The sequence below is a fragment of the Hypomesus transpacificus genome, chromosome 15 (assembly GCF_021917145.1).
Source record: "Hypomesus transpacificus isolate Combined female chromosome 15, fHypTra1, whole genome shotgun sequence".
In the NCBI taxonomy this organism is placed as follows: Eukaryota; Metazoa; Chordata; class Actinopteri; order Osmeriformes; family Osmeridae; genus Hypomesus; species Hypomesus transpacificus.
Genome location: NC_061074.1, coordinates 152,543 through 175,700, shown reverse-complemented (window position 1 = coordinate 175,700; position 23,158 = coordinate 152,543). Strand labels below are relative to the sequence as shown.

At 48.8% G+C, this 23,158-nt stretch overlaps 3 protein-coding genes across 4 annotated transcripts; 1 reads left to right on the top strand and 2 right to left on the bottom strand.

Moving 5' to 3' along the window:
- Nucleotides 1–1,077: 1,077 nt before the first annotated feature.
- Nucleotides 1,078–10,606, bottom strand: ppp2r1bb (protein phosphatase 2, regulatory subunit A, beta b). The gene is made up of 15 exons (XM_047035874.1): nucleotides 10,477–10,606; nucleotides 9,606–9,696; nucleotides 9,207–9,307; nucleotides 8,758–8,990; nucleotides 8,262–8,409; nucleotides 7,875–8,030; nucleotides 7,461–7,575; nucleotides 7,168–7,238; nucleotides 5,029–5,163; nucleotides 3,672–3,845; nucleotides 3,508–3,568; nucleotides 3,151–3,305; nucleotides 2,659–2,801; nucleotides 2,444–2,535; nucleotides 1,078–2,318 (listed from the first exon to the last, which is right to left on the bottom strand). The coding sequence occupies exons 1-15, from the start codon at nucleotides 10,552–10,554 to the stop codon at nucleotides 2,302–2,304; spliced, it is 1,770 nt and encodes a 589-aa protein (XP_046891830.1). The 5' UTR covers nucleotides 10,555–10,606; the 3' UTR covers nucleotides 1,078–2,301.
- Nucleotides 10,607–10,657: 51 nt separating this feature from the next.
- On the top strand, nucleotides 10,658–12,125 carry med29 (mediator complex subunit 29). The gene is made up of 4 exons (XM_047035875.1): nucleotides 10,658–10,872; nucleotides 11,227–11,285; nucleotides 11,375–11,459; nucleotides 11,654–12,125. The coding sequence occupies exons 1-4, from the start codon at nucleotides 10,723–10,725 to the stop codon at nucleotides 11,879–11,881; spliced, it is 522 nt and encodes a 173-aa protein (XP_046891831.1). The 5' UTR covers nucleotides 10,658–10,722; the 3' UTR covers nucleotides 11,882–12,125.
- A 907-nt stretch (nucleotides 12,126–13,032) lies between these two features.
- Nucleotides 13,033–22,322, bottom strand: mlf1 (myeloid leukemia factor 1). Of its 2 annotated transcripts, XM_047036414.1 has the most exons (9): nucleotides 22,136–22,322; nucleotides 21,449–21,457; nucleotides 21,143–21,305; nucleotides 16,499–16,543; nucleotides 15,341–15,427; nucleotides 15,094–15,222; nucleotides 14,649–14,808; nucleotides 14,357–14,498; nucleotides 13,033–14,091 (listed from the first exon to the last, which is right to left on the bottom strand). In XM_047036414.1, exons 1-9 carry the CDS (start codon nucleotides 22,180–22,182, stop codon nucleotides 14,010–14,012), a joined length of 864 nt encoding a protein of 287 aa, XP_046892370.1. In that variant the 5' UTR covers nucleotides 22,183–22,322; the 3' UTR covers nucleotides 13,033–14,009. The 2 variants fall into 2 exon arrangements, with proteins under 2 accessions (XP_046892370.1, XP_046892371.1); XM_047036415.1 differs by lacking the exon at nucleotides 16,499–16,543.
- Between the last annotated feature and the right edge of the window lie 836 nt (nucleotides 22,323–23,158).

The following is a 23,158-nucleotide window of genomic DNA, read 5'->3' as shown; positions in this document are numbered from 1 at the left end:
GACATTCCTTAGCCTAACAAACCTAGAGCCGTGATGACTTAAGGAGTAAAGGAGAGGATTAATATTATTGGTTCGAAAACAGGTGTCTCAGAACAAGCGGAGCTGAGATTGTCACACACAAGGGCGTCTATGTATAGAGGCAAAGACAGGTTCCTGTAGATGGGACACCCACGCGTGTTACCAGTGAATTGTCTGCGATAGGCTGTAGATCGCGTTCATGTGATTGACGTCATCAGTCACTTCCAGCTACATGAGTATCTTCATCCGTACTGTACTTGACCTTTGATGATTAAAATGAATAACCAGCACCTAATATTGACACCCATTCGATGACATACATGAATAGGAATGGATTGATATGACAAAGAAAGTTGAGGTACCTGCTGTTATAAACCCAACCCTTATTTCTGTATGAGCAGCTGTGGCCGAACCCTGGTTCTCATCTAGACCACATCCCTGCTGAAACAGCAGCAGGGTTGGCCATGTGTGCGCTGGCCATCAGAAGCTGCTGTTATGCAGCCTTGCGTGATTCCCTCTGGGTCTCCTAGGGTCACTCCTCCCCTGGGTGCCCCTCTTTCATCTCCCCAGCTGCCATTCCTCAGTCAACCAAACACCAAGGACAACAATCCACTCCTCTGGATCTCCATGCAGTCGGGCTGGAGCTAACTAGCTAACCAGGCCCGTCTCAGGAGTCCAAACACTCACCCTTGTTCTGGGAAACTATGAGAGAATCTCCAAGAACCTTCTTTGAATGGTTTACCAGAGTTAAAGGATTTTAAAAACAGTTCTAGAAACTGAAGTCAACAAAAGTGATGTAATTACTGGCATTTCCAACTATTCCCAAGTAGAGAACTGCAGCAGTTGCTTTACTCTGACTCACTCTATTCCAGCTAAATCTCCACAGCAGCTCTGACTGAAGTGATAATGCGTTCTAGCTAACAGCGTGACGACCCTGTACGCAATGACTCACAGCAGAAAATAGCTTAATGTTGAACTTAAGAGTTTTAGTGCAGCTATGAATAGATTACTTCATAAATCAGGGGAATGAGGCTGAGAAAAAGGCATGAGTAAGTTAACCTTGGTCTTTGTGGTACTTTATTCAGTTCAGATAGTTGTACAGGTTTCCAAGTTTCAATAAAACCAACAGTCATGATACAGGACAATCAACAATCAAAGTTTATTTAAGAGAGAACATGGTGGGGGGGAGGGGGGGGGGGAGAGAATGGGGGTGTTTCACACAGGGACATATGAAGCATGAGTTCCAGGTCCAGAGCCACCCCGTCCCCTCCCTCCCCCCTCAGACCTGCGGGTCATACCGTGCCATATTCACCTAACATCAACTAGCTTTCACAAACCCCTCTAGGCACCCTTACCACTGAGCTTCTCTCCTTAGGAAGAGGTCTCTCTCAGCCTTAAACACCACTAGGATACTGAAGGGGTTAACCATACTGATGCCTACAAAAAAACAACAAAAAATACGCCATTGCTTATCCAAGTAATTGGCACAACAGTTAAGAGCAATATGAAGATTGCAGGAAAGACCACTCCTGTTCCCTCTGAACAAGTCAACTTAACATTACTTAGAAAAGGGGACAGAACAAGCTTGTGATTAGCCCAACGTTAAATGCAGAGAAAAGTCATTATGGAGCAACTCCCGCTGACTGTGGCGGTCCCCTATTACAGCCCTAGAACATTGGGAAGAGCGAATCCTGTCTGTGGCTGCCCTGTGCCGTGTGTCCTGACACAAGAGGGAGGGAGGAAACACAGCTCAATGAGTACATGTGTGGTCCGTGCAGTAGCATGGCTCTGGCCCCTCACCCTGGACCACATCAGAAAGGACCGGACGGGCTCTGACCCTCGCCTGGGGTGGGAGTTCCCCCCCACCTGGTGCATAAGGGGGGGGGGGAACTTGCCTCTCACACCCACTGGGGTCGTGGAAGATGGGATGTGGACGCCAGGCGCCTGGCGGAGCAGGTCAGAGGTACAGGAGAGCATGGAGGAATGTGGCTGGTTCTAGTCGCACAGCACTACAACACGGAGCATGCACTTCTTACAAAGCAGCTTTATTAGTGGCAGGGGGGGCTTCATGGACAGCCTGGAGGGGAGGGACGGGGGGTGGACAGGTATCGCCCATTCATCAGGCAAAAGTAAAAAGGGACAAAGAGAAAGAGAGAGAGAAAGGGTGACAATGGCTCTGTTAGTTCTAGATGAACCAGTTACTCCTGAACATCAATAAATATCTTTGTCGTGTGAAAAGGGATCTCTCTGACGTCTGGAGTCTTGGTTATCTGTGTCGGTGGATTATGCCAGGGCTAGGACTGAGGACAGAGGAACAAGCAGAAGGGAAAGAATTAGAAATATACCTGACGGCTAAAACGACATGCCTTCAAATGGCAACAAATCTCCATTTGAAGTGTGTGCGAGTGTGTCTGTGTGTACGTACCACTGATGGCCTCTTGGGCAAAATACTTGACATCCATGTCTGTGTCTGTGGCCAGCTTCTCCAGCACTGGCTTCACCTCTGTCTGCAGGGCACTGCAGGGACACCACAGGCTGTTACCCTACACGCAACACATCCCACACCCCTCCGTCTGCAGGCGATAGGAGCACCCCAACAGTGTGCTGGTCTCCCAGCACCCCCTCTGACACACACAGTACCTGCTCTCCAGGACAGGCCCGATCTTCTGTAAGGACTTGGCCACGTTGAAGCGCACGTTGGCCACCTGGTCGTTGGACATCTTCAGGACCACGGGCAGCATGTGCTTGGTGGTGATGTCCTGACCACACGCCTCAGACAGGGCCTGGGAGCGCACACGGGGACGAGCAGGTCAACACACGTGGACTGGGTGTAGTGCACGTGCCGTTTTGGGTGTGTGAGAGTGAATGTGTGTGAGTGGGTGGTGTTTTGGGTGTGTTGCGTGTGTGAGAAGCAAAGTAGGGTGTGTGTGTGTGTGTGTGTGTGTGTGCGCGCTGTGAGATAGACAGAAGAGCTACAGAAAGTCCCTGGTCCAGTCATTAAAATGTTATCCCTTATAAGAAGCTTTCCTAGTATTAGGGTTAAGTTAGGAAGTCTGGATTTCTGTGTGTTTTCAGCATGTGTGTGTGTTTTCAGTGTGTGTTCAGTGTGTGTGTGTGTGTGTGTGTACTCACGTTGATGCAGAACAGCGTGGTCATCCTGTGGAGGTAGTTGGGGTCATTGGCCATGCCCAGCACTTTGGGTACGATGGTGTTCTGTGCCCACTCTGCCCCAAACTTCTCCACCAACTTCATCAAGTTACAGGTGGCAGCCTCCCGGATGGCATACACTGTCAAACAAAACAAACACGACACTGATACAGTAGCTACTCAAAGGCTGTCTGGAGACTGGCACACAAGGCGCAGAACACCGTCTCTACTGTCTAGACACAGAGATGCACTACCCACGCACCCCCACCCACCCAGCTCCTCCACCCAGCTCTCCAGGGTCCTAAAGACACCTGGCTGTGACCTGGCTGTGCAGGGTCTTACCGTGGTCGATGAGCCAAGCCATACACAGTGTGTTGAGCTTCTCATCAAAGAACTCCACTCCCTGAAGACACAAACACACAGGTCAGTACAGGCTCCCAACATCAAAAGGTAGACACTAGCTGTTAAACGTCGGATTTCAAAATCAGTCAAAGTATGTGTCTCACCAGCTGTCCTGCCAGCAGGGGCATGTACTCTATGATGGCCAGGCGGACCCTCCACTTGGCGTCCTCTGCCAGCTCCACGATGGCAGGCAGCAGCGACTGAGACAGCTGGCGGATCCCAATCACCTCGTTGACGCAGTCCAGGTTGGAGATGATGTTCAGACGCACCTCGGGGCACTAGAGGGACAGAAGGAAGGAGGGAGAGAAGGAGAGAAAGGAGGAAGAGAGGGAGCGAAGGAGAAAGAGAGCAAGGGTGGGTGGGTGGGAGTGGCAGAATGTGACAGAAGTGTTGAAATATCTTTCCTTCCTTTTCTCCTATGCTTGGGTTTGGTTTAGTCATCAGCAAACTAGAATAGCGAGGAGACCTTCACTGATTCCATCAAAAAGCAGATACAAGGAGGGGGGGGGGGGGGGGGGGGGGGGGGGGGGGGGGGGAGTGTGAAGACGACGTCAGATATGAGCGTGGAGACAACTAGGCCATCTTTTAATAGGCGGCTGGGTCAGGCGTCTGGGCCTGTGCACATATGAGCTTCAGCTCTGACACCTTCTCATCTCCTGCAGACCTGCAGGCAGGCCGGCGCAGAGGCCACGCCCATCAGCTGGAATCCCATGAGGTAAAGGGAGGCTGCAGCCCACAGAGCTCACCTCCTGAAGGCCCCAGGTGCAGGCGTTAGAAGCTACCCAGCCTACTGGGCCTGGCCCAGAGACAGTGTGCCTGGGATCCACACAGGCATAACCACAGCCAGGTTCATGCTGCTTACCAAGAACCTGTCTGATGGCCTTGGGGCAGGTATGACTCAGCAGCCAGCCACCAGCCAGCCAGCCAGCCAGCCACCAGGCCGCAGCAGGCCGGGGATGAGTCACAGGACCAGCCCCTGAGACCTGCCGCTCTGGAGGGATGACCTACATACGGTCCAGCAGGCTGGAGCCCTCCCAGCCTCTAGTACCTTCTCTGTGAGGCAGCTACATGGACCGTGGTAGGCTGGCAGGATATTAAACTCAGAGGTGGTTTGATAAAAACCGCACTGTCCTTGAAATGTAGCCATCTGATCAATAACCTTACATTTCCTGCAATCTAATAGGCCTGTAGCAGCAAGACCAACTTCCATTCAACAATAAACACACTAGCATCATTAGGCCTACTTCCCTTAATAAAACAGTGCACCAGTAGGCCTACCCCCCCCCCCCCCACACACACACACACCTTCCTCCCTCTAGACAGTAGACCTACCCCCCTCTAGACAGTAGACCTACCCCCCTCTAGACAGTAGACCTAACCCCCTCTAGACACTAGGCCTACCCCCCTCTAGAGAGTCGGCCTACCCCCCTCTAGATAGCACCAGTGAAGCAGTGGGCCTACCTCATCTTTGAGCTGAGCCAGGAAGAGGGGCAGCAGGTGCTCCACGGTGTTGTCCTTGCCCAGGATGGTGGACAGGCCCATGATGACGGAGGCCAGGGCAGACTTGACATGCTGGTTGGTATCAGACACCAGCTCCTACACAGGGACAGACCAGGTGAGGACACACTCAGTTAACCACTGCCCAACAGGAAACACATGACACTTACTGCTAAACACAAACTACAGGACAGGAAGACAGGGATGGATCACTCAGTAGTGGAGCATTTCACTGCAGATCAAGAAGTTGCAGTTTCAATCACCCCCCCCCCCCCATATGTAATTTTGGATTAAATAGTACCTTATACATTAGTACATTATTACAAGACTGAGACATGATATGCATGTGGGTGTTCTCAGGGTCTTCCACAGCACTTTTCAGTTAAGGCGACCGACTAAGCAATCCACCCCTTTTTTGCGATATCCGCCGTTGTCCTGTTTTCTCCCTTCCATTCCAAACAGTGACCAACGCCAGTCTCCCTTCTCCGCAGAACGCATCAGTCTATCGCACAAACTAGCACTACCCCCAACCCCCCCCCCGGTCTGAAGACAAACTCCACCCTACCACCTTAACTAACACATTTTCAGAAAGCTTTGAAACCAAAAGAGAAAACCCTGTGTTGTTAAGTGTAAGCTAGATGCTAACTCCAGCCATCAGCAGGCAGCCCTGTGGCCAGACAGCAGCTCAGCTGGGAGAGCAGGGGGTGGGCTCAGGCCCTGGGGTGGGCTCGGGCCCTGGGGTGGGCTCGGGCCCTGGGGTGGGCTGAGGCCCTGGGGTGGGCTCGGGCCCTGGGGTGGGCTCGGGCCCTGGGGTTGGCTGAGGCCCTGGGGTGGGCTGAGGCCCTGGGGTGGGCTGAGGCCCTGGGGTGGGCTGAGGCCCTGGGGTGGGTTCAGGCCCTGGGGTGGGCTGAGGCCCTGGGGTGGGCTCAGGCCCTGGGGTGGGCTCAGGCCCTGGGGTGGGCTGAGGCCCTGGGGTGGAATCAGGCAGGCCCTGGGGTGGGCTCAGGCCCTGGGGTGGGCTCAGGCCCTGGGGTGGGCTGAGGCCCTGGGGTGGGCTCAGGCCCTGGGGTGGGCTCAGGCCCTGGGGTGGGCTCAGGCCCTGGGGTGGGCTCAGGCCCTGGGGTGGGCTCAGGCCCTGAGGCACCACTGATGATGCTGCCTCCACTGGGGCTCTCTGACCGGGGCAACGTCTCCGTGGCACAGTTCTAGAAGCACGTGAGGCGGTTGGGTAAGTCAGTGCTGTAGAAGGTGAGGCTGTTGGCTGAGCCCTAGGTGTTCCGAGGCGCGAGGCTGTCACCAGAGCTGCCTGGCTCCTGTGTTGACAGGGTAAGCAGGACCTGGCACTCACACACTCACAGACAGAGACACTATGTGTGTGTGTGTCTGAGAGAGAGGGACATCAATCTGAGCTGTTTACACCAAGTGTCCAGACACAAGAAAAACAGCATTCTACGAAGAGCTCCTATTGAGATTGTTTTGCACCCATTTAAAATCAAACGAGCAATCCTAGAATGGATTTGAATGGAAAATAAATAAGTTTAGAATTGGCCCATAATAACTCACTTATAGTCAGAGAATAGGACAAACACTTCTCCAGAATCATCAACACAATGATCGTTGAAAAACACATTGTGTTAATTGGACTAAACTCCCATTCAGCCCCCATATGAACATCAGCCCACTGGACAGTCCCCTCCCTGCTGTCAGCCATGGAGAAACAAGTAGACACCGCCCTCTGCTGGACAGCACTACACAGCACCATGACACTCATTTCATCGACCCAGTCTGCAGTGAACGTTTCAAAACACAACATTAACTGGTCACCACTGAGACTTGGCACAAACTAAGAACCGATTCACCGTGGGTCTAGAAATACAATCAGAATTTTCGTCTGCATTTCAGAGAAAGGCAGAAACAGCCTGGTGATTCTCCCCAGAGTCTTCCATTAGTGCTGCAGCAGAACTCATGACGCTAGCCTCTGGAAACACAAGCTCCTCAGGTCCCAACATCTCATGACTCACTACTGACACCACTTGGGTCGAGCTTCTGATAGGGCAAACACTGACGAGTGGAGAGGGTTGGTTTTGGCGAGGTGTATGTTACCTTGACGCAGGGAAGGATGTGAGTCATGATGATGGTCTCTCTGCTGTCTTCCGGAAGGTTCTCGCAGAACTCTGATGACGACAACAAGAGTAGAACTACAGATTAGGCGAGAGAGGGGATGGAAGATGGCTATAGAAGTTCTAGAATAGACAGGATTATTTTGGGAGCAGCGGTGCGTCATCTTGTTGAGGTTTAAGTTGACGCACATTGAGGTCTGTAAACGTATCGATCCGTTTCAGATATCTCTGGGGTACGAGAGAAATCACGAGTCAACATCCAGGATCAACGCTCACCTTTGACCTTGTTGGCGGCGGCCGCGCGGACCTCAGCCTCACAGTCCTTCAGAAGGTTCTGGAAGGCCGGGACCAGGTCGTTCTTGGTGATCTCTGGACCCACAGCCTTCTGGAGCTGCAGGAACACACACACACACATATTAAGTATCCAGAAGTGGGTTACATGGACAGGACAACTGTGGCTTCACAGCCAGTAGATATTTCTAAAATATCACGTCGGAAGGAAACAAAGAAAATGGAGGACTCTGTGGAAGTCCTCTTATACTGTATTTATAACACTGGAACTGTTAGACAGTTTCTATAGATGCCAATATCAGTGAATTAACACTGTGAATCTGACATGTCCAGCCCCGGCCTACCTCAGCCACCACAGAGACAACAGTAGACACACACACACACACACCCGATGCCTACCTCAGAGAACTTGTCGGCCACCATGTAGCGAACCCTCCAGGACTTGTCCTCGGCAGCCTGGCGCAGGGTGGGCATCACCAGGGTCTCCAGGTCCTCCTGGGGCAGCAGGGTGGCGATGCTCACGCACGCCTCCACCGCCAGCAGACGCACAGAGTCCTGGAGACGGCAGGAGGAGAGGGGGGCAACACAGCTCCAGTTGTGACATGCATCAATGGAACATCGAGAGTCCTCGAGACAGGAGGGATGACTGGGGGTCCATATCCAATGACACTCGATTTAGCTTTGTATGTTGTGTTTGCAGTTGTATGTGGTGTTTGTTACTGTTGTGAGTGTGTGTGTGTGTGTACACATGCCTCATGTCAGTGTGTGTGTTGTGTAGTAGCGTACCTGCTCGTCGGAGGCCAGGGCGGTGAAGAGCGAGATGATGTCAGACTTGACATAGTCTAGCTCCAGGACCTTGGCAAACTCGCCCAGCTTGGAGGCAGCGGCGCGGCGCACCATGGGCGTGTCGTCTGAGCAGAGCGTGCGGAAGTGCCTGTGAAGAGGGGGAGGAGACAGAGCCATCAGGACACACTACAGCTGCAAACGCCGTGTTGTGTCTCACAACACAAGGTGTTTTCATAGCAAAGCTGCACGTTCAAGAGCTAACCCCCTTTACAGAGTAAGAGAATTTAAATGGAAGTCTTCACTGAATGTTGTCAACTAGAAGCACAAACCCTCTTCACACAATGTAAGGCAGCAAAAACAAACACCCCCCAACAAGTTATACCCTCAGCACACACAGCAGCAATAAATAACACACGAAAAAACTTAATGACAAACAAAACTCCACATCAGCTTTGTTACCATGGCCTTGAGGGGGGTGGGGGGGGGGGATACTCACTGGCGGATCTCTGCCTTGACGGTGCTGGACACACGTGGGTAGCAGACGCTGAACAGGCCGCAGGCGGAGGTGCGGGAGGTGAACCAGTCCCCGCTGGCCAGGCGCTTGACCAGGGGCTCAAAGTGCACCTCCAGGTCCACGGGGGAGTGCTCCTGGGAGATCTTCCTCAGAGACTCCACAGCCTTGTCCCTCACTACCGTCTCCTCCACTGTGGCCAGGCTCTCCAGGGGGGGCTGGAGGGAGGAACACACACACACACCACAATGAGATGATGACATGTCATGTGCAATAACACATTTGTTGACTTCCCATTTTATTAGGAGTTTCTAACACAAATCAAGGCCATTTAAGCCTGACAAACTGAAATCTCAATCCAAATCTCTGAGTTTAGAGGGCCAAGTCTTCACCACTGCTCCCTCGACCCCTCCAGTAGAACCAGCGGTACTCACCAGCAGACAGTGGACGTACTCTGGTCCTCCAACCAGCATGGTGAAGTTTCCCAGCTGCTCGGCCAAGGCCAGGAGTACCTCGTCCTCATCATAGATGGTGTCTGCCCAAGTCCCATCCCACAGTCAATACATGAACCAATCAATCCTAAGAAGACCACTAATTCGTTTCTCTACCGTCAAACTTTATCACCCTAGAGCTTCAACATTGTTTTCACTGTTTCAAGGATTCCATGCATACAGCTTACTGGTCCATCTTGTCTAGTTTGCCTAACTGGCATCAGTTAATATCTCATAGTAAACTCCAGTAGTGTAGAGTAGACTGAGGCTTCGATAGAATGACAACTGGATGACAGGATTCTAATGAACCTGTGCCTGTCAGCTGAGGCCTTGTGCTCTTACCTGTGAGGAAGGGGAGGAGTTCAGTGCGGGTGCGCTCCACTCCCAAGGCCAAAGCGATGGTGGACAGCTTCTTAATGCTGTTCAATCGCAGCTGCAGAGGAAAAAAACAAAAACAATTCAACATAATTAAATGACATGGAAATGTATCTTGCTAGGCTGACGTCAGTCGTCAGGAATTTTTCAAACGTGTTTAGATCCATGTTAGGACTTGCATAACTAGCTTGATGCGTGGGCTAAAAATATGCGGGCTATGATTTTAATTAGATAGCCAAGGTACAGTACTATAGTGTCAGTACACATCTAGAAAGCGCTTTCTTGATATTCACAGGGTTAGTGCACGTCATAACGCCAATACGATTACGATAGCTGCGTTTGCAAGTCGGTTAACCAAACTTACCCAGTTGATAGCTGTGATGATGGATGATGTTATGCTAATGTCGTTAGAGCTAGCCAACAAGCCTGGCTAGCTAATCACGGTCATTGATTGCGAGCCAGATCTAGCATAGCCAACATCAACCCAGTGACCTGGTTAGCTACATCTTGTTGGCCTGGTTGCGTACTTTAATTAAATACCATCAATGTGTTCATATTATCATATATTTAGAAAGTAATACATACATAAATGGTTCCCACTTCATAATTCGTAGCTACCAATCCGCAATATTGGCAGCTACCTAGCTAACGTTGGCAAGTCAGTTAGCTTAGCAAAAAGGCTGGGTCCGCCCGGCTGGAGACAGGCCAAGGCCTTGGCCGGGATATGTCGGTAAATAGCAACCGTGTATTTCAAACACAGGCATAGCCACTACTCAAATAAATGACAGCAAATGGTCGCATAAACTCTCAAAATTATTGATGAAACTTTTGTTCTTACCTGAACATCCTCATTCCGCAGCTCATCAATGAGCACGGCGATGGGGTAAAGGGAATCGTCTCCATCAGCTCCTGCCATTTTGGATAGTGTTGCAGTAATCGAATGGCGCTCTGAACTACGGGGTTTCTGTAGGAAACAACAACGCCACCAAGGGGCCTTTCTCAGTCGACTCTTATTTTGAAATGCGCTAGAGTCTGGGATCCCGGTAGTTGATGTTCTAGCCAGAGCGAAAGGAAGTCCGTCAAAATGGCAGCCCAACAACCTGGTGTACCGATTTCACAAGCTGGAATGCAGCAAGCTGCTTCTTTACAGCAACAGCAGTTGAGTCAACAGCAAGATTTTGACCCTGTTCATCGATTTAAAATGTTGATTCCTCAGCTGAAAGAGAGTCTTCAGGTACGCACACGTTGGTGTTCTTCGTTTTTCAGACGCACTGGCTGTACTGTAACTGGTTGTCGATTCGATTGAGAATGTATCATTTAGCTTATTAGTAGACTACTAATCTGTTTTAAACTTTAAAATGTAATTAATTAAACGAAAGTCCAGAATTTTCTACAAGTTGATTAATCCACACATTTTTGTAAACTTAGAAAGAAAAAAACATCGATACCTTATTACATTTTTACTGTAGTAGCTTTATGCAATTTCCTATCAGAACTGTGCACTTACACCCTTGAAAGGCCTCAATGCAGTAAGACAAAAGATTAGACTGTATCATTTGAATAATACTGTGCTATTTCCCATTCATAGAATGTGATGAAGATTGCATCCCTGAATCTAGGACACAATACTTCGATCGATAATGGAATGTAAGTAGCGTACATGCAAATGCACGCCACACAAGTAGATAAATGCCCTTTTTGTTGACGTAAATTACATGTGTTTTGTGTTGTTTCAGTAAGAGCAGCGATGCTTCTGTACAGCGCTTTGATAAGAGCTTGGAGGAGTTCTATGCCCTGTGTGATCAACTGGAACTGTGCTTGGTAAGACTCACTCACCCTCTCACTCTGTCTCTCTCTGTCTATCCCTGTATTTGTCTTTTCTCATTCTCATTTACCCTCTCACACTCTAAAGTCTACATCAGTAGAAAATTCAACAGTCTACTCCCTCCACAATTTATTTTGTTATAAAAGGAAGAAAGATTGATTTATCTCTCATCCTTCTCTCATCTTCCCAGCGGCTGGCTTACGAGTGTCTCTCCCAGAGCATCGACAGCGCCAAGCACTCCCCTAACCTGGTTCCCACGGCAACCAAGCCAGACACAGTGCAGACGGAGTCCCTGTCCTATTCGCAGTACCTCAGCATGATCAAGTCTCAGATCTCCTGTGCCAAAGACATTCACAACGCCCTGCTGGAGTGTTCCAAGAAGATTGCGGGCAAGGGACAAGCCCAAGGCATTATGTAGAGATACGGACTCTTGATTGATTGTTCCACTATTATGATCCATCATAATAATGATTGAGGTTAATTTGTTTTTTTTCTTGCTTTGTATTGGAGGAGGATGTAAATATGGTGTAATTATACAATATGACCACTAGGTGGCAAAAGTGGTGTAGCACACCTAATGCTTTCAGATAAAAAAACGAAACAAAAAACCTTTGTGCTAAAACTTGCAATTTTTGTTAATAAAACGTTTCTTATCGAATGTAGTTTGAAGTTATAGATCTGTCAGTTCATCTCAGCTCCAGACTAGCGTCCAGGGAGGGGGGTAGCTCTAGTCAGCTACCCAGGCCATGCAGGTGTTCTCTGGGATCCAGTCTCGCCCTGACCCCCTGAGAGGGCAGCGATCCTTGGTGACTCATGGTCTCTGTCACATAAACACACCTCTGGGTGTTGAGACTGACACAGGAGACCCATGACCGCCCCTCTCCCTCCCCTCTCCTTCCCTCCCCAACATGCACTTCATGTTCTATGTTGGCATTCCACATTTGGACACTGGGACAGAAGAGTCTGAATGGCGCAAGGTTTCATTATTCTTCAAGAAACTTCCAAGAGATGGCAGGGGCTGTGGACATGCATCAAGCAAAGTAGCTAGTAGGCTTTTGGATGGCAAATGAAAGTTATAAAAATAAATAAATCAGATTGACTTTGATTAAATAAAGCTTGAAAGATAGATGGATCTAAATCTAACTGATTGACATGTGGTACAGATCTTACTACAGATGAAAGTTGTGGTCTTAATAGTCTTAGTGGAGTTCACACTGATAAATGAGGCATAGCTCAATCACAAAGCACATGACAGTGCACGTGATGTCACTGATCTCCTAACAGCTGTGTGAGACAGCTCAGAAGGCTCTGAGTCACTGACAGGTCTGCCCTAAAAATACCACACACACACACATTACGCCCCTGCTACACCCCCCTCCCCCACAAACACACACCCACACTACACCCCCCCCCAAACACATACATGCAGACACGCTGCATCCACCCCCTAAACACAAATATACACACTACACTCCAAACACACACAAACTGCACACAAGTAGGCCTGCTCTACATTGTAAGTTAAAGTTTAGATACACAGTGCAACAAATAATTTACAAACACGCCCAATTTTTCAAGGAGAGAGACTCTTTAGAGACATTTATTTTCATTTGAAACCAATGAACCAAAGACCCCAATACAATCTGTAAAGATTCCAAGAGACTCTTTTAGAATAGCACTCAAGACATTTTCATCTTGACCGGAACAGAGTAGACAACTGAATGCAAAACATAATTTTTTTTCAAAAAGTAACAATATAAAAAGGGTATAATCATCTTCTTTTTTTTTTTTTTTACAAAGATTACAGCAGATACATTACATTTTATAGAACAGTGCCCACTACTAAACTTCCAAATATAATTACATACAGACAGGATGTCTAAGTGCACTTAAAGAGCTCAGTGTCCTTTTGGTGCATTTATGACCAATGGAGAACAAGCAGAGGCAAATTGAGACTTTATTATTCATGACCTTTGAAATGTATTCCTAATTGATACTTTACAGTTGCGAAAATCTAGTTATACCATTCCAGTGCTTGGAAACTTCTGTTTCTATCAGAAGTTTGTGTCTTTGTACTGTTTTGAAATAACTTTTGATATCATTTGAACTTGATAGCTTATGCGTTCCTGGTGTGTGCTACTGCAACACTTCAGTAGGTTTAGCTACCTAAGTAAGCCTAAGTAAGCTTGACTGGCATTGAGGAACCAATCAAAATTAGTCACAAATTAGTTACAAATCCCACCCCTTTGGCAGGATGACACAGCTATAAAAGAAAGGTTGCCAAGCGTGATTCTAAACACTATTTTACCCACATTTTTGAAGGAAATAAATCATTTCAGCATTTTCATTTAGCTTAATGTCAGCATTCGTGTGATTAGGTTGTTACCTTCTACACTGTGATGAGGGAGACACGTGTGTGGACTAACATGTATGTCTCTGACGAACATACATGTAGAGAGAGGAGCATGTACTGCATGTGAAGCACCAGTGTGTAGCTGTTGAAGAAAGCTTTATTAGCATACACACAAACACACACACATAAACGCCTACTGCTTGGGCACCCCAGTTCCTGTCACATTGAGGTTATCGAAGTGCGATTGTTGCTTGCCTTCTGCTGCAGGCTTGTTCCTGATGAGGAGAAAGGGGAAGACACAGAGACACAGTTACGTCTAGACGTTCATGAACTTGAAAACTGACTGTACCGCTTAAGTTACAGGACTGGGTGAGACGTATGGTGTAAGGTGTCAATGGTGTTGGGTCACTATTTGTGCTGTGTTTTCTGATGCACGTGTGTGTGTGTGGCACTGACCTGTGGCCCTGCTGGGGGCTGGTGAGGGCAGTACGGTTGACGTGTGAGTGTGTGTATCTATGTGTGTGTGTGTGTGGTACTGACCTGTGGCCCTGCTGGGGGCTGGTGAGGGCGGCACGCTGGACTCCTCGGGGGGGCCTGGGGGCCTCCAGAGAGGACATGGGGCCAGAAGATCTGAACTTGGACACCTCCCTCTGCCACTCCTCATCGAAGGACTGAGCCTCAGCTGGAGAGATGGGGTCAGAGGTCACATCACACGTGCGTACAGTCTCAATCTTTCTGTGTGTGTGTGTGTGTGTGTCTATTGATGTGTGTGAGTATCTATCTGTCTGTGTGTATCTATTGGTGTGTGTGTGTGTGTGTGTGGAGGTCTTACATTCGTCCAGGTTCTCGAAGTCCTGGTTGAGCTCTTTCTCCCCAGTCTTCTTGTTGTGTTTCTTCTCCATCACGTGACCTCGGTCCTGGATGTGGTGGCCGATGGACATCTTCTCTAGGCCGCTCTCCGAGTCCCGCACAGCTTGCCTCGTCTCCTTGATCTGGGCCAGGGACAGCCAATCACAATCATCAGCATGCCGCATTGGACCAATCAACAGGCTTGCTGTGTAAGGATGACCAATCAGTGGTCAGACCCCAGATGCTAGGGTGTGTAGCTGCAGGTTTTGGGGGTTTCTTGTCGTGTTGCGGCATGTTAAGGCATGTTATAATGTTTCCGAGCATATTATGTTGCGTTAAGGCATATCCCAGCATGTTATAGTGTGGCGTGTTAAGGTGTGTCCGAGAATGTCATGTTATGTTGGGGCGTGTTCCGGAGTGTTCCCTACCCCTCCTGGAGCGCGGCGTGTCTGTGAGGAGGCCTGGAACACCTTGGGGGCCTCATCCCCAACCTTGGAGTAGGTCATCACTGACGAGGAGCTGAACGAGTGACTGTTGGATTCTGTCGACGGGTTCTCCTGGGGAACACACACACACACAGATAGACATGAGTAAACACATACTGTACACAAACACAGATAGGTATGACTATACACACAGACACACACATGGAGACAGCAGCCTTAATTCACTCACAAAGTTTCGGTGCATGTCCTCCATCCTGCTCCTCATTCCCACCATCATCCTGTCAAACATGTTGAAGGGATTCCTCACCTCCATGTTCTGGGAGGGAGGGGTGAGAGACAGAGAGAGAGAGTGAGAGAAAGAGAGTGAGAGAGAGAGTGACAGAGAGAGAGAGATAGAGAGAGAGAGAAAGAGAGAGAGAGAGAAAAGCAGAGTTTGTCACTTGATTGTCAGAGATCGTTCAGAGGTTAAATAGAGGCTGTGTAGAGGTTGCATGTATATGTTCTCATCATGGAGAACGTTTACAAGTTTGAACAAATGCCTGTAAACATTTCCTACAGTTTAACTGCCTGTGGTTAGATACAAATACACAGGTTAAAGTGCTTCATAACCTTCCCCAGAATACAACACAGCAGTTAATATATCTGGATGAGCACTTCCATTCCATTACACAAAGCAGAACTGTAACTTTCCCAGTCAGCCTGCCTTCCCTGCTCACTGACCTGCCCCAGTATGCCAGCTGGTGGACTGACATTACCAGCTCATAAAACAGCCATATCCAGTAAATATCCACACATACGCACACACGCACACACGCACACACACACACACACACACACACACACACACACACGCACACACACACACATACACATACGCTTGCACACACACACACCAATGCCGTATAATTATAAAGTAGTGTTCCCCCTTCAGGTATCTGAGGGGCTTGATCAGAGAGCAGCTCTTACTGGGCAGTCCTTTATATAGAGTGGCCCCTGGCTGCAGCAGGGAGATCACTATCAACACACCTCCTCTAGCCCCCCCTCCAACACCTGCTACACACCAACAGAGCCGCAGCTGATATGAGATATCGATGTTTACTTTACTGTTTAATGTCTATAGGTCATAACAGAACCCCCCCTTCGACCAAGTGTCCTCATCAGCCAGTATAGACAGCTGAGATAGATCAACTCTATGGCCCAAGTGTAACCTAATATGTGGATATGTCTGCTCTAGCTATCTCCTCCACCAACCAGAAGATTGTCCCATGCTGAGAGAGTGTGTTAAACAGGGTTAAGCTGTCTGGGCTGGGTTAGTGTTGGCGCATGCTGCATGTCTGTCAAACGTTTGAAAATTCAAACAGCGTTGGTTAGGGTTAGGCTTACTGACCGTGCTGTCACCACTGCTGAAGGGAGAAAGCGACTGACTCATCCCCTGAAGAAGCAGCACATTGTAACAGTCAGAAGTTAGCATAGCATGGCATAGCTTGGCCTAGCCTAGCCTAGCATAGAATAGCATGGAATCAGACAAAGGTGTGACTATTCTGGCAAACACACACATTTGCGCGCACACATGTTCATGTCCTGTCATGTCAAAGGACATAAACACACACTCCATCAAACATTCTTCAAGGTTCTCAAGGCTTTGAGAACCTCTCATTTTACTGAGCGCGGCGGCTACTAAGCTCCTGACACAGTTCCTGTGCTGCACAAGGCCTTGAACCTGCCCACGGGGAGAAGGACAGGAGGAGAGGCGAACCATCCCTCCTTCATCACCTCTGACCAGTCCCTTGGGGTGTTTATGACCCTGCAGTCCTGGACAAACATCCCAGCAGTCTGGCCCTCGGCCGGGGGCAGGGAGTTTGTGCATGGTACAAGGATCACAGTGGTGTTTTATGTGTGTGTGTGTAAGTGTTTTGGTGTATGTGGTGTGTTAATGTAGGCCTACGTGTGTGTATGAGTGGTGTTTGAGAGAACATATGTTTGTGTTTGGTGTATGTGAGTATGTGTGTGTGAGAGAGTATGTGTGGTGTGTGAGTGTGTGTGTGTGCGTGCAGGACAGGGGTCACCATGGTGTTGAGAGCCCGGTGCAGTGTGTGTAATTGGGCCACGCTGCCTGGGATTAGGGTGGGCTTTAGCGCTGAAACAGAACCTCATTCTGGGAAGCTCTGGACGGGCTGCAGACCTGGCCCGGTCAACAGCAGCGGTCCCAGCCCGCCCACTCAGCTCTTTCCAAAGGTCACTGTGATGTAAAACGCTCCCGGATGATAGGGATCTATGAAGTCCACAGCCAATTATACTTCCCAGAGGAATCTCTGCACTAATACATGCTGGTTCCTTTTGGAGCACTGGTGTGTATTTATAGACAGATGGACGGGGAGAGGGTGAGAGTGCAAAATGTAGAGCATGGATGGAGGGGTCTTTAACACATTATTTTGGGTTTTGTCCTGGCCTGGCTCCCTGTCCTGTCTCATTTGTCTGTCCTGTCTCCCTGTCCTGTCCTGTCCTGTCTCCCTATCCTGTCCTGTCCTATCTCCCTGTCCTGTCCCATCTCCCTGTCCTGTCCTGTCTTCCTGTCCTGTCTCCCTGTCCTGTCCTGTCCTGTCTCCCTGTCCTGTCCTGTCTCCCTGTCCTGTCCTGTCCTGTCTCCCTGTCCTGCCCCATCTCCCTGTCCTGTCCTGTCTTCCTGTCCCATCTCCCTGTCCTGTCCTGTCTTCCTGTCCTGTCTCCCTGTCCTGTCCTGTCTTCCTGTCCTGTCCTGTCCTGTCTCCCTGTCCTGTCCTGTCTCCCTGTCCTGCCCCATCTCCCTGTCCTGTCCTGTCCTGTCCTGTCTTCCTGTCCCATCTCCCTGTCCTGTCCTGTCTTCCTGTCCTGTCTCCCTGTCCTGTCCTGTCCTGTCTCCCTGTCCTGTCCTGTCTCCCTGACCTGTCTCGTCTTGTCTCCCTGTCCTGTCCTGTCTCCCTGTCCTGTCTTCCTGTCCTGTCCTGTCCTGTCTCCCTGTCCTGTCCTGTCTCCCTGTCCTGTCCTGTCTTCCTGTCCTGTCTCCCTGTCCTGTCTTCCTGTCTCGTCTTGTCTCCCTGTCCTGTCCTGTCCTATCTCCCTGTCCTGTCCCATCTCCCTGTCCTGTCCTGTCTTCCTGTCCTGTCCTGTCCTATCTCCCTGTCCTGTCCCATCTCCCTGTCCTGTCCTGTCTTCCTGTCCTGTCTCCCTGTCCTGTCCTGTCCTGTCTCCATGTCCTGTCCTGTCCTGTCTCCCTGTCCTGTCTTCCTGTCCTGTCCTGTCTCCCTGTCCTGTCTCCCTGTCCTGTCCTGTCTCCCTGTCCTGTCTTCCTGTCCTGTCCTGTCTCCCTGTCCTGTCTTGTCCTGTCTCCCTGTCCTGTCCTGTCTCCCTGTCCTGTCCTGTCCTGTCTTCCTGTCCTGTCTCCCTGTCCTGTCTGCCTGTCCTGTCCTGTCTTCCTGTCCTGTCTCCCTGTCCTGTCTGCCTGTCCTGTCTCATTTATCTGTCCAGTGTCCCTATCTCACTGGTCCTGTCATGTGTCTCTGTCCTGTCCTGACTCCCTGTCCTGTCCTCCTTTCTCTATGTCTAGCTCACCCCATCTCTTTTCCCCTGGGTGGGAGGTAGGGGGCAAAGAGGCCCACTTGCTGTTATTCCAAGATGCGAGTTCTAGGAACTGTTCCACAATCACACATATGGGTTCCTGTAACTAGCAGGCTAGGTTTCCTTGCCAGAGGGTGTGTGTGGGGGGGAGGGGGGCTGGTAGAGGCCAGCTGGGTAGCAGAGGCCAGCTGTCTGTGAACCACCATGGTGAGAGATGAGCTCTGAAGGCATGTGTTCTAGGAACTGCTAGGACGGATCCCTGAGAGAGGTGTGCTTTGGAAGAATGGCTTCTAGAGCTAGGCCTAGGAAGCTTTAGTTGTAGTGGAGCTAAACTGCCTCAAAACAAAACATGAAATCAATATAGCACTTGAACCTATGTCTACTCTGATTATAGACAGCACATTAGCTGTCCCTAATTTAGCCTCTTGAAAGGTGAGATTAAGTAAGCAGGTAGTGAGAGTGACACCTATACAGTCCTGTGTGTGTGTGTGTGTGTGTTTGAGACAGGGAGTCAGATGGATGAGCGGTGAGGGAGTCAGACTAGTAATCAGAAGGTTGCCGGATCGATTCCCCACCAAGCCAAATAACGTTGTGTCCTTGGGCAAGGCACTTCACCCTACTTGCCTCGAGGGGAATGTCCCTGTACTGTAAGTCGCTCTGGATAAGAGCGTCTGCTAAATGTAAATGATCCACACAGAGCACAGATGTTTGAAGGGAAGGTCCACACAGTGCACCTGATACTGGGGAGCTATGCAGGGCAGATCTGTGGGTCATGATAACTGTGTGTTCATGCCAGGACGCTTTGCCAAACAAATGCTTAGAGAGGAAAACAACAGCAAGATGTAAACATGACATCAAAAACACCCACCACCAGCCTTTACAAAACACTACTACACCGAAACACTGACCTCTACAATATAATACTACACCAAAACATCTACTTTAAACACTAGTCTACCAACCTCTACTAAACACAACAACAGCAATACTACAACACAGGCAACTGCACTAGTTTGCTTGTCTACGTGGTCTTCCGAGATACTTTTTCAACATCTGTGAGTGTAATCCCTTTAACAATATTTCTGTGGCTATCCCAGGTAAAGCAGTGAAATGTAGATGTCCCGGTTTAGCCGAGATAATTGTAACCTCTAACCAGGCTGCTTTCAAAACAAACCAGTGTATTTTGACGTGTGTTCTTCGCAGTTCTCCTACAAGCAGGCTCTTCTGGGTCTCCCCCCCCCCACCCCCACACCCCCCCACTGCAGATATCTAGTTTAAGGAACCTGCCGCTCTAAAACAGCCCTGGTGGGCGTGGAAGGCACTACTGAAAAGGGACTGGGATTTTACAGTGTTCTGATTGGTGAATGGATCCGTAGGACGAGGACGTGTTCTCACCTTGCCACACTTTTCCTAAAATTACAAAAAAGTTTTTGTATGTTTGCAGACTCGCATCAAGAGACTTGCATCAAGAGACTGCATCGAAACTTGAACATTTTTCAAATCTGACAATCTGGAGGGTGACGGTGCCCTGGGGACAAGGTGTCCGAAAGCTGTGTGTCAGTGGATCAAAGTCCTATAAATACCTATCCCTGGGGATAAAGATAACTATGCAGGGGGTGTGAGAGTCTGGGAGCAGCACCCCCCCCCCCCCCCCCCCCCCCCCCCCCCCCTCAGTTACCCTCCACGTAACCCTGCCCCCCCCCCTGCAGCCAGGCTCTGCTCCGCTGCTGTTGAGAAGCAGCACATCAGTGATAAAGAGATCACATTACACAGCCATGGCTGCTGTCCACACTGACCCTGGTAAACCTCACTCATTGTGTGTGAGAGTGTGTGTGTGTGTGTGTTAAGCGCATGCGTATGTAATAATAATAATAATAGATTTTATTTGTAATGCATTTTACATTTGAAGCAAATCGAAGCAAGTGCTAACAGTTAAGATTATAAAAGCAAGGTAAGAACATAAATATCAAATACAAATAGATAATGCATCAACTAATGTTAATCAAAACTGTAACTGCTAAAAATAGATGTTTTTAGTCCTTTTTTTAAAGTCTCAGTAGTTTGAGGTATGTGTGTTTGTGTGTGTGTGTCTGTGATCAGTCCTGTGGTACGATAAAGAGGCGGGATTCTGTATCAAGCATGTCTAACAAAGGGGCAATGAAGGTGAGTTTGACCATGTGTTTGAGATGTTACACTCACTGACCTACATGAGGGGTATGTAGGTCAACCTGTCACATACACACATAACCAGAGGTCCTCTACGGTAGAGCTGACTCATGCAATAATTCCATGCTACAACCAAGGAAGACAGACCTGACAACCGCAGGTAACTATGTAAACACAAAATAACTCTCCTAAACCTGACTGAGTCTGAAACTAACAAGAGAGAGAGAGAGAGAGAGAGAGAGAGAGAGAGAGGGGGGGGGGATGATCTTACTCTATGTCCATCCCTTAGTGCTAAACTGGAGCCTGGTTGCCCCTGGTTACCACGGCCCAGGTCCCGCCTGTCCATCAGACTGGGCGCGAAGTCTCGGCCGAAGGGATCCGAGAAGCTCCGCATCATCTGACGCATGCGCTCATTGTGAGCCTGGAATGGATCCCTGACGAGGAGGACAGGAAGTAGAATATCAGTTCAACAAGTTCAAACATTCTGTAGAGACCAAGTTCTGGAATGTTTCCAAACTAAACTGATAGAATAGAGAATGATTACTGAGACATGCCAAGAGGACCGAACGAGTCTTACCTTGATGAGCTATAAAGAGAGAGAGAGAGAGAGAGAGAGAGAGAGAGAGAGAGGGGTAGATGGATAGAGGGGGAGGGAAGGAAGACACCATGGATTGTTTGTTGCACAACGTACTCATACATTCCTGACCTGTTCAGTTTAAGCATCAGCCCAATATAACATTCATAGCTAAGTTGAGCATGACCCAACCGCTGGTAAACATGCACACACCAAGTAGCTACAATAGGCCGGGTAGAACGGGTCATAGGTCATGACTGAAGAGAGAATACCACCATCAAAGGACTGGTGTAATTGTAATCTACTGATTTATGCTATTGATAAGTACAAATAAATATATGTTTTTATATAAATATGATTTTGCATTAAAGTTACGTTATTATATAACTTAAACGTCATTAAGCTTTGCAGCATGATTACTGACGCGTAGACTATGTTTGAACCATTACATGGAAAAGCTGTGATGCGATCATATTTATTTCTGTCATACTATAATTTGGACGAATGCCAAAACTGTCCAATAGTTACAGAAGCCAGTAGTTAATAACTGTCTTTGCAATATTGAGATATCAAGTCTGAGTGACCAACGACGCTGTTTACGTTTTATGAAAATAAACATTCTAAAGGTCTGGAATTAGGTCCATGCAAATTGACTATAACAAGAGACAACGTGACAACGTATTTACTCACGAGAAGAATGGATCCTCATCGAATTCCCTGAGAAGACTGTTGAACATGATGATTTGAGCGGTAAAGTTGCGGTGCAAAATATAGATTTGTCACTGAGTTCTAAAGTAGCTGACCAGAGAACGCGTCCTGCTGCAGGTGTCCCAGCCCCTTCGCGGTGTGTGCTTTACTATAGAAACCAACCGCATATCAAAGCGGTGCGTCGCCGCGCAAGGAGCCATATGACCTCCGTCTCGGCCTCCTATTGGTCGGCTATTCCCAGCGCGACAGGGTTCTATCAGTGGAACGGTATGTTGTGGGTGGCTGCCATGACAACGTAGCGATGGAAATGTCCAGAAAAATTCGACATTACTTCTAGCTATATCACTAGCTCAGTCTACTTTTCATCAGACTTGCTTGAAGGCTGAATTTAAAGTCCCAATCTATCCCAAACAACTTCAAATACAGTTGACAACGGCACACATACTGTACTATAATACAAGTTTTTGTTTCATCAAAGGGTCTTTCTTCACATAAAACCCAACATGGTTGGCTTGTTGACTGAAGTGGTTCTTTGTTAGTACCAGCTGAGCTGAAGAACATGTCTCTGGGGGAGTGCCACCCGACACTGTGGCATGTGGCTGACTGATGTAAGGACCGCCATCTGCTGAGAGAGTTACAAAGACAGACCCTTACACGCACACACACACACACACACACACACACACACACTTGTACTCATAAGCATGCAGACACACACACACATACTCATAAGCACACACATCAGACCAGCACAGGCCTACCTTTGAATGTACGAGAATATACTGGTCTCCACCTGCCCACAGAGTTTGCAACAATATTCATGAGCATTACTGTGTGAGTTAGTGTGTGCGTGTGTAGTGTGAGTGTATGCGTGTGTAGTGTGAGTGTATGCGTGTGTAGTGTGAGTGTGTGTTTGTGTAGTGTGTGGGAAAGAAGCTGGAATTGCCCTTCGTCGCATCCTCAGCAGTCCTGTTATAAATCAAGCACGTGGTCACACCACAAATA

Excerpts from the sequence above, each read along its gene's own strand:
- ppp2r1bb (XM_047035874.1), bottom strand. The coding sequence starts at position 10,554 with ATGGCAGGAGCTGATGGAGACGATTCCCTTTACCCCATCGCCGTGCTC. Across the intron at positions 8,031-8,261 it reads CCCTGGCCTCCGACGAGCAG|GACTCTGTGCGTCTGCTGGC; the intron begins GTACGCTACTAC and ends TGCCGTCTCCAG. Across the intron at positions 5,164-7,167 it reads ACATCCTTCCCTGCGTCAAG|GAGCTGGTGTCTGATACCAA; the intron begins GTAACATACACC and ends GTCCCTGTGTAG.
- med29 (XM_047035875.1), top strand. The coding sequence starts at position 10,723 with ATGGCAGCCCAACAACCTGGTGTACCGATTTCACAAGCTGGAATGCAG. Across the intron at positions 10,873-11,226 it reads AGCTGAAAGAGAGTCTTCAG|AATGTGATGAAGATTGCATC; the intron begins GTACGCACACGT and ends TCCCATTCATAG. Across the intron at positions 11,286-11,374 it reads ACTTCGATCGATAATGGAAT|TAAGAGCAGCGATGCTTCTG; the intron begins GTAAGTAGCGTA and ends GTGTTGTTTCAG.
- mlf1 (XM_047036414.1), bottom strand. The coding sequence starts at position 22,182 with ATGTTCAACAGTCTTCTCAGGGAATTCGATGAGGATCCATTCTTCTC. Across the intron at positions 15,223-15,340 it reads AGGACATGCACCGAAACTTT|GAGAACCCGTCGACAGAATC; the intron begins GTGAGTGAATTA and ends TGTGTTCCCCAG. Across the intron at positions 14,809-15,093 it reads CACGCCGCGCTCCAGGAGGG|ATCAAGGAGACGAGGCAAGC; the intron begins GTAGGGAACACT and ends TCCCTGGCCCAG.